At 36.9% G+C, this 19,628-nt stretch overlaps 2 protein-coding genes across 3 annotated transcripts in view; one reads left to right on the forward strand and one right to left on the reverse strand.

The window, feature by feature from the left end:
- Positions 1-1,736, forward strand: part of LOC122079699 (protein unc-50 homolog) — an 11,996-nt gene extending 10,260 nt beyond the window's left edge. Inside the window, exons 6-9 of the mRNA XM_042646379.1 lie at positions 239-297; positions 380-502; positions 952-1,023; positions 1,105-1,736. Coding sequence (XP_042502313.1) covers positions 239-297; positions 380-502; positions 952-1,023; positions 1,105-1,160 — 310 coding nt within the window. The 3' untranslated portion in view covers positions 1,161-1,736. The remainder of the gene's footprint in view (positions 1-238; positions 298-379; positions 503-951; positions 1,024-1,104) is intronic.
- Positions 1,737-2,366: 630 nt separating this feature from the next.
- Positions 2,367-19,057, reverse strand: LOC122080126 (protein MRG1-like). Of its 2 annotated transcripts, XM_042647019.1 has the most exons (11): positions 18,817-19,054; positions 16,186-16,239; positions 15,918-15,931; positions 13,629-13,774; positions 11,218-11,253; positions 10,157-10,197; positions 8,838-8,942; positions 7,328-7,407; positions 5,606-5,775; positions 3,370-3,454; positions 2,367-2,741 (listed from the first exon to the last, which is right to left on the reverse strand). In XM_042647019.1, the coding sequence occupies exons 1-11, from the start codon at positions 18,961-18,963 to the stop codon at positions 2,654-2,656; spliced, it is 966 nt and encodes a 321-aa protein (XP_042502953.1). In that variant the 5' UTR covers positions 18,964-19,054; the 3' UTR covers positions 2,367-2,653. The 2 variants fall into 2 exon arrangements, with proteins under 2 accessions (XP_042502953.1, XP_042502954.1); XM_042647020.1 differs by lacking the exon at positions 11,218-11,253 and having other exon boundaries at positions 18,817-19,057.
- Between the last annotated feature and the right edge of the window lie 571 nt (positions 19,058-19,628).

The raw sequence follows: 19,628 nt of genomic DNA on the forward strand, positions 1-19,628 counted from the left end.
CCCCTATAAAAAAAAAAAAAGTTTGCTATTCTCAGCCATAGTTTTTTGTGCTGGTAAAAGCTTTTGATCTTGACTGGCTTCTCTGTTTATTGTTTTGGTCCCTCTGTTTCTATCACTCCATACCTCTCAAGTTATAGGCTGGATATAGATTTGTACATAAAAATGGATTCCTTGCTTTTCCTTATTTTGGGGCTTTTTTGCTGACTTTTCCCCACCCCTCACTTCTTTGTCTGTGAAGGCTGTATGCGTTTGATGTGCACTGCAACTCTTTCTTCCCACTGTTCATTATGCTTTACGGTAATTGTTAACTTCTGGGTACCATTAGAAAAAATCAACTAATTATTTGCACCAGGATGTTACTGATATTTTCTTGTGCCAGTGATCCATTATTTTTTATCACCACTCTTGGTTGCACATGGTTTCTTTCCGGTGGCGTTATCAAATTTGCTTTTCATGGTGGCTGTTTCATATTACCACTACCTCAACTTTTTAGGATATGATGGTAAGAAAAACTTGTGAGGTTATTCATATATCCAGGGAAAACACTTGGGTTGATATGGGATGATTGAAGCAGATGAACTTTCAGCCTTGCCTGTACTAGGGCACATGTGGAGGTTGCACCACGTACTTGCAATCACCTCATATAGACATCCAAAGCTCCCTTCAGTGATCCTCGTTGGATTATTTTGGTACTGTCACAGTATGCTGAACGCTCATAGAAATGTGTAGTTTGGCTACTATCATCAGTTTAGTGGATGATTACTAGAGAGATATTTTGTCATATTGAGTGGTGGGTCTGACGTCACTGGAAGTGTGCCCCCATGTGGCTGCAGCAAGGATCTGCATCATCCTTTCATATGTTGCTCAAGTATTTGTTGTTTCATTAAAGTGATTTGATGAGAGAACTTTTATGAATAATACTCTGATTATGTTCTGTTTCATGCACTACAGTACTGCCCTTTTTGGACAGAACGACCTTTTTCTTGTTACCAATTGGCATCGTGATTGTCCTATCCCCCATCTGTAAGTACATATACATCACCTGGTTATTTTTTTTGGTTACATATGGCAGCTGATAATCAACATGCATTTCGTTGTTTGCAGTGATTCTCAGTGGCTTCAACCCAACAAGATACATTATGAACATCTATTTCAGTTAACTTTGATGTTGGTGGTAACCCAACAAAGCATACTGTGAGTGATGGCCGAGACACGTCACTTGAACGGAGGGGTTGGGGTCACTTTGCTTTGATGGGAAATTTAATTGATTCTTTTACATGTAAAGAGGGAAGAAGTACATGAAAATCACCTATAAATTGTTGCTTAATATTTGAAACTATTAGAGTTTGAACCACATTGTAGCATCTGAAGAACAACCAATGTATGATTACCATTTAGTCCCGGTCACCCCACAGCCAACCCAATGAAGGAAAAAGGAAAGAAGAGCATGGTACCAGAGATCATCATTTCAGATTAGTTTTTGAAGGAAATGCAGAATACCAGCAGCTGGGATGCGGGGTTAAGCTTCTGTTCGAACATGCAGCTGCACATTACTGGAACTCTTTTTTTTGGGTAACAACATTACTGGAATTTTGAGCTGTTTAAAATCTTAAGGTGGAACGCCATATGGCAAAGAATATTTGACTAGGCTATTACTAAATTTTGATTGGCGTGAACTTTTGTCCATCTGGAATTATAAAAAGCACTGTAGGTGCTCAATTTTTATGATTCTCAAATATTTTCGGTTTTGAAGTTTTTAACTCTTGTCATAATTTGAATTTTTAAATTGATATTTTAACTGTTGACATAGATTTAGCATATTAACATATATGACTTGCAATAATGGCCAAATATGGATAACAATTTCATTTTAAAGAGGGCAATCAAATAGAAATTTGCCTAATTTTAACATTTTGGAATTTCACCATTGCATTCCTTACTAGCGAATATATATGAGATACTGCACAATTGCCTGATCTCCTCGTGTGCTTCCTCATCCTTTTAAAAGGATGCTTCGCAACCTGTTAATGTCCAGAATTTTGAAGCTTCAGTAATTCAAGGATCATAGCAGAAGCCAAATATTTAGAGATCACTGCAGTCTACACGGGTCAACTCCCATACCAAAGGACCCAGCGTTTCTGAACTAAGATTGGGCTGGCCTAGACTTGATTCAGGACAAACCAAACCAAGCTACACTCGCAGCCTTATGGCACTTACCAAAGCGCCAGTGATCACTATTAACTTAAGAATGCTCACATGCACTGCTTATTTCTACCATCGGTTATCATGTTCATGGTTAATGCTGTGCCTGTATAAATTATGTAAATTAATATTGTGCTATATTTTAGAAGCATGAAATGCTGGCATACTAAAAGGTGTTCTTCAAATCTATTACCTAAGTGCCACCGGGAAGAAATTTAGTGATAGTTTGAGATGGTAATGGATGTGCAGCACAAACACAAGTCTCAGCAATTACATGAGTGAACCTCGGCTGCTCCGCCAAGTATCTTTAATCACTCCAAAATTACAATCATACAGTGAATCTACAACAGAAGATGTGTGCCAACCTCCTTGTGAAGCTTTAAGAACAAATAGGTACATGCAACATGTCCAATGAAACTGTGCCAAAGGGTTGATCAAATCATCTTGCATCTTAATCTTGATCCCCAGCACTTCCTTCAGAGCCTTTGGAGCTGTCATAAGTAGAAAGGAAGAATGCGTTCTGATTCTTTTGCATGAATCTGCATCACAAAAGTAAACAATCTATCAGCTGTTTTGCATTTACCAAACAAAATTCATCACATTGCACAATAACATCAAATGGATTGATACTCATTTGTTTCTATTTGTAGTGCATCGTAAATATCAGAGGGGTGCTCTCATAATAACTTCTTATTTCTAACAAGAGAATAAACTAATATAGGTTAGATGCTCTTGCGGTGTTTAAATTTATAGTTGTAAGTATACTTGTCACACTGTATCAATATCCTATTATTTTTTATGACTGTACACGCTATTTGGAGATGTCGATGATAAGCAACATAACCACCACATGGATTTGTGCTTCTGAGGATTGAGAGTTAGCCAACAGCCATACAGACTCCTAGGAAAGAGTCCTGGAGCACTATGCCAAAGTTTGGCTTCGGCATCACCTAGGTGACTGCTTACATTTTAGCCAAAACCAAAGCTAACAAATTGTTCTGAACTGTTTCAAGTAAGCTATTAATATTTGTTCCATGATAAATAAGCAGTTACACAAATGCTATTAATGTTTGTTTAAGATAAATAAGTAGTTACATGAACTGATTATTCCAATTTCCAATAGGCTTCTAAATATAACAGAAACAATGACAGAAAACATAAACATACTTCAGAAACTCGAGCAACTTCTGCTGCAGGCGTGTCTGTGTTTCTTCTTCAATGTTCACATAGTCTAGTAACTCAGGTAACTTAACTGCAAGAGCCAGATAAGTTTTGAAACTTGGGGGCATATGAAACACAAAATAAATTAAAAAAGAAACCAAAGCTATGAAAAGCAAAATGATAATCAAACTTGACAAAATCCAGATTTGAACATTGTGGAAGTGTACTTGCAACACCAAATGCAGCACGTAGACATACTTGTAAGATCACTGAAGCTCTAAAATATTTGAATCCATTGATTCACTCCATTCTTAATGCAAAGTACAAATCACAGTTCAATGTGCTACACAAGTGGCAAGAAGCAATGAAGGTGACGTGACTGTCATAAGGAAGATCAAAGGAAGAATGGGCCAGATTTAGCACGATTCTCACATGTACATGTGGGCTCTGGATTCTCTAGACCCTGTTGGAGTCCTTGTCAGACCCTCTAATATCATTGGTCCATGTACTAGAGTGCTGGGGCCCACCATGACAGAAGACAAGTGGTAGGAACAACTATGTTGTATTTTACTTCTTAAATTAGAAAAAAAATAAAGAAAAGGAAAGAATCATGAAAAGCGCTCCTAACCAATCTTCCAACCCTATCCCTTCCATCCCTCCATTGTCCTCATCTTCAGCAGTGGCTGAATCGGCATTGACACAAAAAGATATGGAGTCCTTGTTTGTCAGCTATTTCCTTATCAAATGTCTGGTAGAAGAGACGAATGAGGGGGGAAAAAAAAGAAAAAAGAGAGGAGAGTTTGGCAAGAAAGAAAAAAGCTAGGTTTGTGGGAAAGGGGTTAGAGCCAAAAGGAGTAAAAATGTAAAATAGTACAGATCGGTTTTCTTCTAATTTCTGGTATTACCAATGTTTTGGCAGTCGCATAAGGAAAGAACAGACGGAAGGTAATTGAAGAATGTTGAGGAATGACATGGAGGGGGTGGAGATTGGAGATCATACGAAGGGTTCTTTTTTGTTATGTCAATGATTTCTTCTTGGCATGGAAAACAATGAGACCAGAGGGATGGGGGGAAAAACAGAAAGCAAAAGAAGTTTGAAATGAGAGCTTTGGGGCTTTTGGTGATCACACACCCCCCCTTCCAAGAAAAACTCAGTTAGGAAAAAAACAGAAAAGAAAAAGGAAAAAGGACAAAGATGTTTTTTCTTGCATTTTCCATCCAGGTCTGGTGTTGGCATGGTGTCCAGGATCAGGGAGTGAAACATCATGGTAGCCTACACTGGTCGTTAGTTTGGCAGACTCCGCTACAGCTGAGTTGAAGGCTGTTACATAGGGTATGGAGATCACAATTTCTTAAGTAAGCATAGATGCATTCTATTATTGAAGATTTGAAGGAAACTCGGCAACAGTAATTGGCTGGATACTCAATCATATTGAGGCCCACAGAGACATATGCACCTAATCCAGTAAAGCAAGATCTCTTAAAGATCAGGAAACTTCTCCTTCTCTTGGAGATTGAGGTCATCCAACTCGATTGTGGATGAAAGGGCTAGGGTGGGTGGCACACACACAGACTCTTTGTACTTGTATTCAAATGTAATTGTGGGTCTTTGAGGCCTTGGCCTCATGTTGTTGTACATTACCAATGTTTTTTCTCTATCATCAATAATATTACATCATTACTTATCAAAAAGAAAAAGACATTAGAGAAGTTGACATGTCATCCAAAAGAGGGTCAAGAAGATCAGGAGCTATACATATTGGATCTGCATGGTTTGGAAATCATAAAAAATAAAAATAAAAAGGTCCTAACCAATAAGTTTTACAAGGCCATGGAACACCTCAGTGAACATAGAGAGCTTCCAAGCCACAGTTTGACTAAACAACCGACCATCTTGCTAAGACAGAACAAGATGATCAACAAAGCTTGGAAGTTGGAAGTGAGTTTTCCCAATACCCAGAACCCTGACCATGACATCGAGCAAGTGCAAACCCAAAAGTGGCATTCTGGGATTCTTCATCAAAGATATGAAACTGTGGGCTAATGCCCTTCACAAAGCTAAAAGCCCAAGAATGGGGTTACAGCCCTAACCATGTTAAAGTGCCGAATTGCAAAAATACACTTATACAGATAAACGCATAAAAGTATTAAGATAATGCTAGCAGATAATCACATTAACAAATAAAGTAGATCACATCAGACAAATAACTTTCATGATGGAAGAATTTACTGATGAACTAACCAAATAGGCGTAATAGATGCTCAGCACCATATACAGTTGAAGGAGATACATTATCTGTAACAGCTTCATGATATTGTTGACGCTCTTTTTTGTACAAGAGCATTACTGGCAATGCTTTGTCAAAGTAACAACGTAAACCCTTCAAAATCTCTCCAATCGAGTCAGCCACCCTATATCCACAAAAAACATTATGAGCATAATCATTGCATATTGTGCGTTTGTAAAAATCAACTCAGATGACCCAACAAAAAATGGATTGTTAGTCCAAAATATTGAAATTGATCATTTTTCAAACATTTAAGGGGACGTGTGAACTCACAGGTTGCACAGTCAGTTACCAGGACAATGGCATCAACCATCTAGCACCACCCACCCAGGTGTGATCATAGTTAGTAAATACAGGTACAGCCAAAAAAAGGGATTTGGATATGTATGGGTATTAATTGGGTCAGGACTTCAATATTATTATTAAAATTTGGTCTATAAAAATAGGATACAGTAATGATATGGTACAGGTTTAGTACATTTCTTGTCTAAAAATTCAGAAGCAAAAATAAGGGCATGTATTCAATATGCAGCAGACATGTAGTGGGGATTTCAGAGCAGACACGTAGTTGGGAATTCAGATTGAATTAAAATATCCCTGCACAAACAGGAAACAAAATACCTTTCCTCTTTGGTATAGTTTCTCAAAACCCGTTCTGCTTTTACTCAAAAAGGAATCTTAGAATCATATCTGAGTGAGAAACAGAGAGTTTGGATTTATATTTTTAGTCAAGAAGGAAAACAATCCCTCAGAAGGGGGAAAGATGAAAGCTTCATGTTTGAAAGTTTGCATTTATCTAAAAATGTCTTAATCGAATGGTGGAGTAAGAAATTAGAGAGAAGTTGCAGGGGAGTTGCAGTAGCAGAAGAAAAAAAAAAAAAGCTACAGCAATACAGGTGGGCATTGCTAGAATGCTAGCTATTGCTAAAAGATAGTAGGGAGGGAGGAGGAAGCGGGTGGAGAGGGAAAAGGAGGCATATGTACTACACATATATCAGCATCCATACACCGTAGAGTTTATTGTATCACTTCCCCATTGCCACAATTAAAATTATATAGTGGTACTTCCGCATGGTTTAGGGTCAAGGCAGTGGACCCTGGGTCTACTCTATCATGGCCCATAACTCATAAGCCTTTGCTGGTGTAATTGTGTGTAGTGAGAGAATCCTGAACAGTCGGTTCGGCAATCTTCTGTGAATAACTCTATATTTAATGATTTGAAAGATTATTCTTCATTTAGATCACAGACCCAGGATCTCTTATCTTCAAAATATCCAGGTAACTCCTCTCTATCTGAACTATTTCTGTCGTTTTCTGGCATGGGATTTATTTTTTGGTCCCCTGCTACAGTTTTTCATTTGTATTTTCCCTCTTAGGTTATTTATTGAAGGAGAAAATGGGCAACTTTTTTGTGTGATTCTTCCCTTAATTTTGTGTATACTGATAACAATGAAGGGTCCCAGTAAATACCAATGATTCATGTATCATGTTATTAAATGTTGATATAAAGAATAATTCCAATGGAGCAGCTTTTCCAGGCATATGGACAATGAAAGAACATCATCTAAAAAAATTCAAAAAATATGACCAAGCATGTAAAGAACTGGAAAGCTACAGTGGATTATATGATTAATAAATCATGCAGTAAATACAAGTGCACAACATATGAAACTCACATGCCATCCTTCTTTGACTTGTAATCAAGATACTTCTTCAATATATCATCAACACATGGGGAACGCGGAAGTTTAACAAGCTGCAACAAGGTGTTCCCAAAAGATCAGCTTCTTAGAATAGCAGTGACATGATGACCAGGAGCTAAATCAAGATAGAATACAATGAATGAGTGAATAAACATCAGAAATTAAATGCTCATCCTACATGATGAAATTTTACTAAGCAAAAGCATTTGTAAGCATGTCTGTGCATGCACACGCTAGACTGAGAAAGAGAGAGCAAAAGCTGAAAATGCTTCAAAGAGAAAAGAACCCAGAAACTGTTGTTAATGTCATTAACATACATGGTTCCACTGTCCCAATCATCAATCCCATCACAAAAAGCAACAAAGGGACACAGTAACAAGAATAAAGATAACTGCATGAGAAAAAGAATACGTAAATGTGAAGCAACATACATACGTAAATGTGAAGCAACGTACAGGCCTTAAGAGCATACCATACAAAGGTTTCACTGAAAGGAACCAACTGAACTCCATTCATATCACAGTAGTTTAAAAATGCATAACCAAAATCTCACAGGCCAATATTAAAATCATAACATAAAGAAAGGGGTTAGATTGAAATTCATACTTCCTATCCCCTACAATTCCATTCGAATCATCAGTTCAACAGGGGCCTAAAGATTCACCAAAAATTGAAAGCAGAATGTCCATTTCATCATGGTATTGCATGATATGGAGTACAGCCGTAAGTACATCAGTCAGATGAATGACAATGGATAGTTGTACATCCATGCCCCTTGTCTAACCCTCTAGAAATTATGTACCCTACAAATAGAAATTCTGCCAGAAAAAAGAAGAATAAAACTTCAACAACCAAAATGATAGTAAACAGCTTAGTTTATGGTTCCATTATTAAAGTCCATTCTATTGACCCAGTTCTGATCAATTATGATTTCCTCAAGGTACTCATTAGAGCATGTTGCAATCAGCGATCTGGCTTCAAAATGAAGAACTGCCTCCATGTTCAAACTGCACATCCACACATCTCCACCCTTTTTTTAAGGCTACACTACATCTAGCCTTAATGACCTTTCAAATTCATTTCAATCAATTTACTCTGCCAAATCTGTCTTCAACTTGAAGAATATTATTATATGGGATGACCTCAAATTCACATCCTTATTTACTAAATTATGATCCAAGAAGCTTGTAACAACCAATACTGGAGGTACGCTGTAGTCTCGTTACGCTTAATTACTGAACTTGTACCATAATAATAGTTCTCGAAAGGAACAAGAAAAGAATGTTGATGCTCTAGTACTGGAAAAATAGATCTCCATACGGAAAACAAAAGCACAAAGCTCCATAGTAACAATAACAACAAAATTGTATACATGTGCCATAGTTTCAAAGATGAGTATGAGTAAAAAAAACATCACAATATAGAATCAAATACTGCACAGTAAGAATCAGAAAATGACAAAAGCAGTATAGAAAATAACTACCTTACCCAGTTGGGTGACAAATTCCCAATCATCAATTAGTTGCTTCTTTAGAGTTGATGGAATTTGGATCTTCACTAGCTTCTCCATTGATTCAGTATCCTTCTCCTAAACAATGGAGAACTCTAAATTACTGGTGGTACCCAGTCAAACAAACATAAGTAGGCAAAATAATTAACCATTAAAGGAGAACATAATCTTCAAAACGCATGGCACTCAACACAGTCATGATATAAAAAAATCAAGTAAAGATTTTCAAAATGTGGCTACTGAAGTTCGGGGAAAAAAAAATTAGGAATCACCAAGGAATAAGGTAGAAATTAACCTAAGAAGAAGGAAAAAAAAGTAGTTAGAGTGGGGCCCAAGTCCCAACAATAGTTGCAAAGAGAAAGGTTTAGGGATCTGAATCAGCAATTTAATAACCAAATTCTCTAATTCAACCAGTAGCATGGTCTGTAATTAGTGATAGACTGAAACGGAAATAACGGGAAGCTAACCAACATTATAATGAGATGCCTAAAATTCCTCAAAAACTGTAGAAAGAATAAAGACAAAAATATCCCCAAATTGGGAATAGATTACATGTTTCTTTGCTAGCATTGTTACAATCACAGAGTTGCTTTTCAGGGAAATTTGAACATAGGAAGGAACTGGTTTGGGCTATAAAGCTCTTCCAGCTCACTTCTAGAACGTATAAGATGTTGGACTCTTTCAGTTTTTTAAGTCTTGTAACTTTGGTGAAAATTATCCCACTGGGTCCTGCAATTTTTCTTCATTTCTCTGGTGATTTCCTTATGTCACCTTCCATCTCCGTCTTCTCTGCCTTGAAACTCTCCCTCTGGTTCGTGCATTTTTTCTTCATTTCTCTGGTGACTCGTCTTCCCATTTCTCGTCCTCTAAATATTTCTCTCTCTAGTGACTTGAATTCAGTTTCTCTCTTGTATCTCTTTTGATAATTTGTATACTGTCTATTTTAAATGGAATTTTCACAATTTAGCATTGGCCCGCCAATCCAGAGTCAGATTGCCAACCTACTTGGATCAGCTAGCCACCAAGTGAGTTTGATTTTCTAAGTTATTAAACTATGGATGCAATAGGTACCTACGTAAGAAATAATGAAGATATAAGTATCAGCAACAGTCAAATGTGTTCAATCACGAAGAAGACCACCATGCATAATTAATGAGCACTAGTTCAATATACCTATCCAAAAGAAAACATTGGCATAACTAAAATGAGATCCGAAAGGGTTCAAAAATACCAAGATGACAAAATGAATGAACTATCTCAAGCACTTTAACAAAATTATAATCAAAGCACACCTCAATGCCAGAGTCATTCTTTCTCTTCTTCCCTCTTGCCACTGCAATATCATTAAACGTATCAACAAACGGAATTCTCCCAAAACGAAACAACTTTCTTCACTTTTACTTTTGCATTGAAATAACACCAGATGCTAAAAACAATTCAACAAAGACAAACAAGATAGGTACTCCTAAACAGATCAATGAATCACTTACAACCTAGAATGAACTTTAATGCAATTCAGGTGCACAAGAAATTACATTGCTTGAAGAGGTCAGCAGCGGATGCAAATTTTCTAGGTACGGAGGAAAGCATAGAAGTCAAGTTTTCTATGCAGACCAAGACCTACTTCCTGACGAGGGAGACAGATGGAGGGCCAGCTAATGGGGTGGAGAAATCTAGTGTAGTCAACACCTTTCCTAAGGTTGGTGGTTGGTACACATAAGGATTTCTGCAGCCTTGGTGGTGGATTGGGGAAGCCCAAAGACCCCGGACCAATAGATGTAGCAAGATTGAAGGACGAATCTGATGAGCTCGAGACAGCTAGTAGTATTTAAACCAAACATTTATGTCGGTTTTACTATAATAAAAATTAGTACTTAGACCCAAGTCACCAAACACCAAACCAATGTTATGAATTATGGAATTCTTTACTCTTTTATTCATAAAACATATCAACGCAAAGACTGGAAATTAAATACTAAAGCATAACCACCTGAACACATTGAACACAACCACAAGCTAACTCCTCTTGTCACCTGATTGCTGGGCACAGAAACAGCCAACGTTTGATCTCATGATTTGTAGGAAATGCAAATTCTGTTCTCCCACGCCTCATAACCAATACTTCCCACAAACACAAATGCACACATGCACACACATGAAGATTCCAAAAGAGAAAGGTGAACATGAATTGAGACTAGCAATGCTGCATGGTCCAGACACAATTTTCAAAAGAAAAGAAAAGGCACTTTGAGGTCCTGCAACAGCTTTTATGTAGTTAAATGGAAGGTTGCAAATACATCCATACAAAAAATACAAAAAAGGATTTGGATTTAAGTACAGAACACCACATTACCATAGTTCCTAAGGTCCTCTTTATCCACTTTTGCATCTGCAGGACCCAACAACAATATATAGCATCACAATAACACAAGGAATGAAAATATAGAATGTGAGAAAAACCTCAAATTGGATTCAGGATAGTGCTTCCTTGAAATTGAAATAGGATAAAATGGCAGAATGGATAGATCTAGAACAGAATAACATGAAATTATTTTGATAACAGTTTTTTGCATACATACTGTAAATATGCACCATTCCAAATCCTTCTATCATTTAAGTAATCATATCATAAAATAATCTTCAAAATAGCAAAAGATCAGAAAGTGCATTTATAATCATATGACAGTCCAGAAGGAATGACACTAGACAAGTAAGAGAATGCAAATGTCTAGGCACAAGTATTCAGCATAAGTGTTGTCAAATAAGAGAATACACAGACAAGGCTGTATAGATTCATTTTCAAGCAAATCCGGCTATATTTAGGTAAAGGATTGGTTGGATTTTCATTTGCATTGTCACTTTTGCCCATCACTGCAGGTTGTAAGCCACATCAATGAGGGATAGGTTGTCATTGAGAGAAAATCTCTGTCAAATCATTCATGTGAATTATGAGAAAGGACATGAATCCCATAAAATCTGGATCAACAGGAAATGTTGCTTTGTGGATGTGCCACCGGAGGAGGTGGACAATTAAATACAATATCAAGACTTTCTTGGCAGGTCATTTTGACGAGGGAACTGATAGGCAAAACGAATTCACACATAATCATTGCAGAAATGGGAATTTCAAGTGTGGAGGACAGACTATTGAAGACAGGTCTCTCCCTGTACAAATAGCCATCTGAGGAGCCAACAAGGCTCAGATCAGAGTGTGGTTACAACCTTCTTGAACACATACAAGTTTATGCATTTACTTAGCTGAAAATTTTATAGTAAATGACTCCTAGAAACATTAACTCAACTCGATCAACTTGCTAAGCGTTACACCTACTTGGGGTTGGACACATGCATTTCATTCTTTCATTCTGGTGATGTAAAAGCTTTTGGCTGAAGTTTCTTTGGATGCTGTCTAGTGGCTATCAACATGATCCATCCAACCCCCAGCCTGGGCTAAGGACAGGCACCAAAAAACACCAATAGGGTTTCCTAGAAATATGGACCAAGTATAATAGAGACATTCAAACCTTGAAAACCCAAATTTTATTGAATGACCTGTGTTTCCGTCCACAATGTTACCACTCAACTCAATGATGATATAAATAAACGAGTCTGCATCCTCACTTCATCAACAAAGCTTCACAGGCAAGAGCTATGAGAATAAAAAACCAATTGGTTAAGCTCCCTCCAAAAAAAAAGTACACAGAAAAAATTACCCTTTCTAGAAATAATTAACTTGGACTCTTGGCAGGTAAAATAATAACCTAAACCTCCCTTTTTAATGACAATACTAAAGGGTAGTATGCATATTGCTCTCCCTCCCATAGGAATGTAGATAGATAGTCAAAAATCCAAATTCGATTTGCATAGTGTCTCTGTTTAGGGGTATCCATATCCAGTCAAAGCGGATCCAGATCCGAATTCAGATAATCCGGAACATAATCTATCCGATTCGAATAGATATCCAACTATTAATAAAAAAAATTAAGTAGCTCATGATCTTGAGGGTTCTTGAATATTCGACATGTTCTAGAGAATGAGGAAAGAGCTAAGACAATTGAGAGTCATAGATTGAGAGCGAATCGTATCTACCGAAGGGGAGGAAGGTCCAGGTTACACAAGTCAAGCATATAACCAGATAGTCAAAAATTCGGATTGATTAGCATATGTATCTGTTTAGGGGTATCCGGATCCAATCACATCCGATGCATATTCAACCCATTTATATCTCTACCTGCTTCCCACCCCTCAAAAAAAATATATATATATATATATATATATCTCAATTCTTATAGATCTTGTACCACACCCTTCTATGTGGGTCCCATCACTAAAAAATAATTGGTGGGCAGGAGGCAAGGGAGTGGAAGTGGAGGTCATAAGCGTTTGGTTTTGGGCTAACTACAGTTCCTCTCACAGTCTATTAGCAGAGATTTCTTCCCTTTTCCCCTGGGCATACCCAGTGCATGACACTCCAGCCACTGCAAGTTCTGGGAAGGGTTATAATGTACACAGCTTTACACCCGCTTCGCGGAGAGGCTGTTTCCCGACTCAAATTCGTGACCACTTGATCACAATGGAGCAACCTTACCGTTGCACCATGGTCCACCCTCTCTTCCCTTTTCCCCATAAAATAAATAATATTAAGCGAACTAGGAGTGATACAAACTAAGTAAAGATTTATACAGTTGAAAAGAAAAGAATTAATATAGTTAAAATAGGATCAGAACACATAACAAATTAAATGATTAGAGCTAAGTGGGAAACCTGTAGAGCCCTTTGGCTTGATCTGTGTTGAACGCCCTAACTTAAGACTCTTATCTGCACTCAGTTGTTTTTCAAGATCCTGCTGCTTCCGGACATTCTCCTCAGTAAATTTCATTAAACGATCCACAGCTACCCATTCATCCCAACTGTCATTCAAGTCCAGAAAATCAAATGCAAACAGTGACAAGTCACATTATAGCTGGGAAAGCTGCAGTTCATAACAATTTAGCTTCATTTGCCCCTATTCTCTTCTCTATACTTTTAAAACAAAGTCTAATAACAAAGGAGAACATTCAGTTTTATATAATGCTACCAGCATATTAGGCACACAGTCACTACCAAAACAACAGCAACCTAAAAAATGGTACAATCACCTCTAGGAAATCAAATACATGATAATAAATTGTTACAATATCTATGTACGCTTTCAAAACCATAAATTGCAGACTTGCAATTATAACTTTTTTATTTTGCAAAAGAAAAAGAGAGGGTGGACAAAGGTAAAACTGGCTCTTGCCAAATGAAAGCATAATAGTTGCAGATTTCTTCGGGACAGTTTGTCAGACAACTCAAAGAAATACCTGCATTGATATGATATTCAACCTATAATGCCAAAAATTGATATTAAAGATTTCCTTGGTTAGGCCATCAGATGGATTGGGTACTACAGGTCTCAAAATAAGATGCTACTTGTTAGCGTCTATTGTTGACATTGCAGGAATGTAACCTCTAACAATGGGGTTTCTATACCACCTAAATTTTAGGATTCAGCAATCCCTTAGAGAACCAGAATCACAGGAATAGAACCCAAACCAGATTAGGAGAAATATAAAAAAATCTGACAAACACAGTCTGATTGACCAGGTTCTGGTCAAGTGGTCTACCCAGTAGGGGGATTATCTCAGTAAATTATGAAAGCTATCCGATAGCTGAATTCAGAGTTATGATAGTTTCCTACTTCAGATAGGAACTAAAAATTCAGGCAACAGCAGGAATTGATAGACAAAGATTTCATACTCTAAACAGAGCTCAGATGGTGGTCCGACTGAATGATTTAGTAGCAAACAGAGCCATAAACAGTTAACGGAAATCAAGTTCAAAAGATCAAATCAGAAAAGTGAGGATTTTAAGAATTTGAATTGCACCAGGAAAACTGAAAATTGCATGGAGTTTGAATACCAGAACAGGATTTAGTCATGCATTTATGCATATAATCATTTAAGTAATTAGAAATCCAACACAAAAAACATAATTTAGAAAGTTCACAATTGAAGAAGCATAATAGAAATGGGACAATGAAAATTCGATGGGAAGATGAATTCAAGAAATAGAAATAGAATCAGAACCAGAAGTAGAACTCAGGAGAAGGAGTTGGCTAACAGAATATTGTTATCAAGCAAAACAGAATTAAACAAGCAGAGAAAGCATGCACAGGGTTGAACTTAAAAGGACCCTTCTAGATTAAACTGACTACTTGATAGAACATGAATCCACACAGAATCTTATCCATGTACAGATGTACTTAATCCCGTGTACCCCTTAAATCCCAACTTTTTGGCTTACAAAAATCCTATTACAATAAATAAAATAAAAGCTACAAAATAACAAGCCCAATGCCCATGAACCCAACCATGGGCCAAAATAAAGTATACTACGGCCCAATCAGCCTGATTAGTGATTTTTTTGTTCATTTTTATTGACTCCAGTTGGGAACACATGTAAAAAATTTTCTTCTAAAATTATAATACTATGCAGTTATACAGTTGGGATGCACATTGGACCTAAACCCTGGTGCACAATGAATCCCAAGCCCAACCGATTCTCTTATTCAGAACCAAGAGTTCCTAATGCAGATCTTGAGGGATGACAGCTGTTGGCACCCACAATCTGCTCTAGTTCACAACTGCAAACATGTAAGCAGCCTGCAAAGTCACCCTGAAATCTCCAGATACACCTATGATATTTGTCAGTCTCCATGGATTGAAAAAACCTAATGTTCAACTGAAAGTCTAAGACCTCAGTTAAAGCTAATGGTAAGGCAGAACCTCCATGAACACTTGCGTGCAAATTGCAGAATGCATAATTGTAGAGTGTATCGACAGAAAAGAAATTGCACGTGTCAAAATCAAAGAACGTAGTGTTCCCCTAGCACTCACACCAAGATATTCAAAGAGTATTTAATACAGATTTAAATCCTCTATGTTAGCTTGCCTTAGGACATTAATCAGAAATCAGTTCATGTATGTAAGATATAGTGCATCAGTGCATAGACCAGATAAGCATACTCACTTTTTGTTCCAACCCTGCAAAACCAGGAAAAAAAAAATGTCAAAAGTACTGAGAGAAGAAAAGAAATATTCTGTCTTTACTTCCAATTCAGTAACCCAGAACAGAAAAAATAATGAACCTAAGATACAAAGATGAAAAATGGTTGTCACTTACTCAACGCATCGAGTATATAAATATGTTCAAATAGAAATTATTCATCAGAAAAGGGGGCTAATGAATAAAACGGTCATAAAAAGCAACCAAAAAGAGAACAAAGAATTGCACTTACAAGATAATGAACATAGTATCTCCATTCCTTCTTCCGAAACTCAACCTTTAGAATCTTGAAAACAAAACCATAGAGTAAATCAGACATTATGCATTAACAATGAAAAAGCTTAAGCCAAGACACTAACAGATTGTGACGCTTATCATAAAGACGTCAATATTCCAAACCAGAGAAAAAGATATTGAGCAGACAACAGTGGCAAGTGGAACATATTATAACCCCCAATTAAAACATCTCAACTTTATGAGCTCAAAAGTCTAATACTCCTATGACATGGAGTTCCAATTTTGAACAAGGAGACTCATCAAATTCCGTGATGGGTCTGGCAGAATAAATGTCACAGGGTAGACAGCTAAACTAAAATGGCGTTAATAATCATCTAATCATTTCAGTCTACTAGGAAGAAATACTTGCAAATTTCACAGGTAAAAGTCACTTCGGTTGAAAACTAAAAATATACAGTGTACCAGTGGTCAAGTTCAGTCTCATTGTTTATGTTATATACGAATTTGCAGTCAAGATAACACAGTATTACATGAGAAGTTGCCATCTCAACTACCTAGGAAATTTATCATGTGCACTGTCCATCAACTTCAGGTTAAGTGTATGAATCACATACTCATCAAGACCATGACCAATGAGAAATTGCAGAAATGCCTGTCATTTTATTGTGAAATTATATATATGAAAAAAGAAAATCAGTACAGAGATTAAGACCTTTGCGCATTACACTACTACACCATTCATTAACATATATGGTTCATTGGTACATTCATGCAATGCTTGGGAAAATATCTGGAATATGATTCATGAGAAAACTGCTACAGAAACTTAAATGTATCTGAGTAGTAACACAAGGCTGCATGATGCAGCAGCCATAAATTGGCTAGATAAGTATGATCCGATTTGGAGGGCCGTAGCCTGTCGGGTCCTACAGGCCCATTCCGAAAGCGCTTCTGTTTCAGGTCAATATAAAGGACCACATTAAGGAGGTGAAATTTTAGTTTAACTCTTTCCAATCTTTAGTTAAATGAGGGAACTATATCATTTTTATTAAATTTTTTTGGTTTGAAAAACTGTTGTATTTTCATTTGTAGATATTAATGACTTAGGAAGCCAAATTGTGTGGCCCTTTTTTTCACTACTTTGTCCAGTTTATTAAGTTACCTTTGTCATAAAGAGTCCTAGACTCCTAGTGCAAAGAGTCTAGTTTGGTCTTTTAGAAATTTTTTTCTTATATGTCTTTCTACATATGGGGCTGTATAAATGACTTAACATAAACAAAGAAAAAAAAATCTTCTGTCCTCCATTATCAGCTAACCCACGTGAATAAACTCAAGGTATCCCATGATTCTAATCAATCTTACTGTATTCCTGCTCATCTCTTTTATCGGTTAATTCTTTTCTGTTCTACATTGCTTTATAGTTCTGCAGAAATCTGTTCAGCATCAACTTAACTGTTGCATCTCTGATCCAGTTGGCCTTGGTGACAATTGACCAGATTAGCTCTTCTGATTTATGAATTTTATTTCAGTCTAATCAGAGTATAGTCTGCATATAAGTAGCAGTACCAATTGGATTGGTTCTGCTTATGTTTTCATCACAGATTATGTTCTTCATAATATTGTTCTACGCATTCTATTTACATCTTCTCAGCACTACAATCATCGTAACAGATCCATTATTAATTTATACTTTCTTTAATTCTACACATTTACCATCACCAGTACACAATACAATTTCCCAAAAAAATCCAACTTTCTTTGCTCCAAGCCTCTTTTCTCAAGCTTAGCAGGACTTGTTGGTTATAATCTGGCAATTCAGAACAGGTATGGATGCTTTCCTATTTCACTTTAGACTCTAAAATTACAAAACAAAACTTTGCTCTTAGTTCTCTTCTATTTCTATTTCTCCCACTTGGAAGAAGGCTGCTAACACTCTCCCTGTAGAATCATTATCCTTATTGTTACAATATAATAATGGTATAAAATACAAAATCAATAACACAAAATTATGAAAAGCTCCCTTATGGTCAATAATATTACTCTTTTTATTCTACCTCACAGAACATGTGATCCAAATATAACATCTTTGTACTCCCACAGAACGCTCTACTTTTCCTTTTCAAATGCATTTTCAAGTAAATAGCTGCCTTGAGAGGGGTGGAATAAAGAACCATGTCCACTCTGTAATCTGCACTGTAAAACCTACGGACAAAATCCAGACAGAAAAACTGAAAAATCTATTATTATTATCACTTAACTCAGTGTATTATTGATTCTCACACAAGATATCCACCACAGAACCAAGCACCTACGATTTCCTCTTTGTATATCGTTACCTATCCCCATGAAGGATGATTCAATCTAAGAAATCCCTTTTTCGCTAGAAATATGATCCAGACTGAGAGGGAATTCAGTCACAGCGACCATCGAATGGTTCAAAAATGGCACGCAAAAAGGACTTTATCATGTAGTGACAAAAAATTTAATCGAAACAAGAACTGAAGAATTGAGCGGGAAACAAATATGAGATCGAGGAAAACATTCGTGAGTTTTATAATTAAAAGAATTGGTGAGAGAGAGAAAGAGAGATGTCGAGAGGAGGGGGGAGGGGGGAGAAAAGAGGTACCTTGGCTTCGTAGAGTCGAGGGCCGTGAAAAGCGAGGACCTTCTCGCTTTCGGAGAAAACGCCGGTGTCTGAAGCGGAAGGATCCCCGTTGCTATCATCGCCGTCTGAAGCTGCTTCATCCTTTGCTCCGGTGTTCGAGCTCCCCATCTCCAAACGATAGGGAGTGAAACTGCTGCGTCCTGCTTCCCCTACCCTTTTCAAATTGGGGAAACTTCAGCGGCAATAATTACAAAAAAGCTGCGCACAACAGTCGATAGAAAAACAGTATATTCATGTTTTTTTTTTTATTTCATTTATTTCATTTATTTATTTTTTACCTTTTTTTATTATTTTAAAAATAACGTTGCATGCGAGCATGTATCTACTACGCCTAGGCATTGCAAGTGCAGAAAGACTATGGGCTCGTTTGATAACGTATCAAGAAACACGTTTTTATCATTTCTGTTTCCAGAAACAGCAGAAACGGAGTAAAAAGCGTTTGATAAAACTGTTTCGTTTCACTTATTTTTAGAAATAGAAATAGAAATTTTTACTTATTTATGATTCAAGAAACGACCCAGGCGAAACAAGTTCATCCGTTTCTGGAAACGACTTGTGGTAATTCTTTCACTGGTTACCATTGACTTCTAAAAACATGACTTATCAAATACCTTCAATTCTGTTTCTGTTTCTAGAAACGAAAATTTATGTTTCTGTCGTTTCTTGAAACAGAAACGGCAGAAACGTTATCAAACGGGCCCTATGGTGTCATACAATCCTCAATTGGCCTATGTGCTAATGTGTACCTCTACCAATAGGGTAGCGTTTCTCTC

The sequence above is a fragment of the Macadamia integrifolia genome, chromosome 5, assembly GCF_013358625.1.
Source record: "Macadamia integrifolia cultivar HAES 741 chromosome 5, SCU_Mint_v3, whole genome shotgun sequence".
Taxonomy (NCBI): Eukaryota; Viridiplantae; Streptophyta; class Magnoliopsida; order Proteales; family Proteaceae; genus Macadamia; species Macadamia integrifolia.

What these genes read in the sequence shown, in the direction of transcription:
- LOC122080126 (XM_042647019.1), bottom strand. Translation starts at nt 18,963, where the DNA reads ATGGGGAGCTCGAACACCGGAGCAAAGGATGAAGCAGCTTCAGACGGC. An exon ending in AGAGGACCTTAGGAACTATG is followed by an intron (nt 10,198 to 11,217) that starts GTAATGTGGTGT and finishes ATGATATTGCAG; the next exon opens with TGGCAAGAGGGAAGAAGAGA. An exon ending in AGAATGACTCTGGCATTGAG is followed by an intron (nt 8,943 to 10,156) that starts GTGTGCTTTGAT and finishes TCCATTGTTTAG; the next exon opens with GAGAAGGATACTGAATCAAT.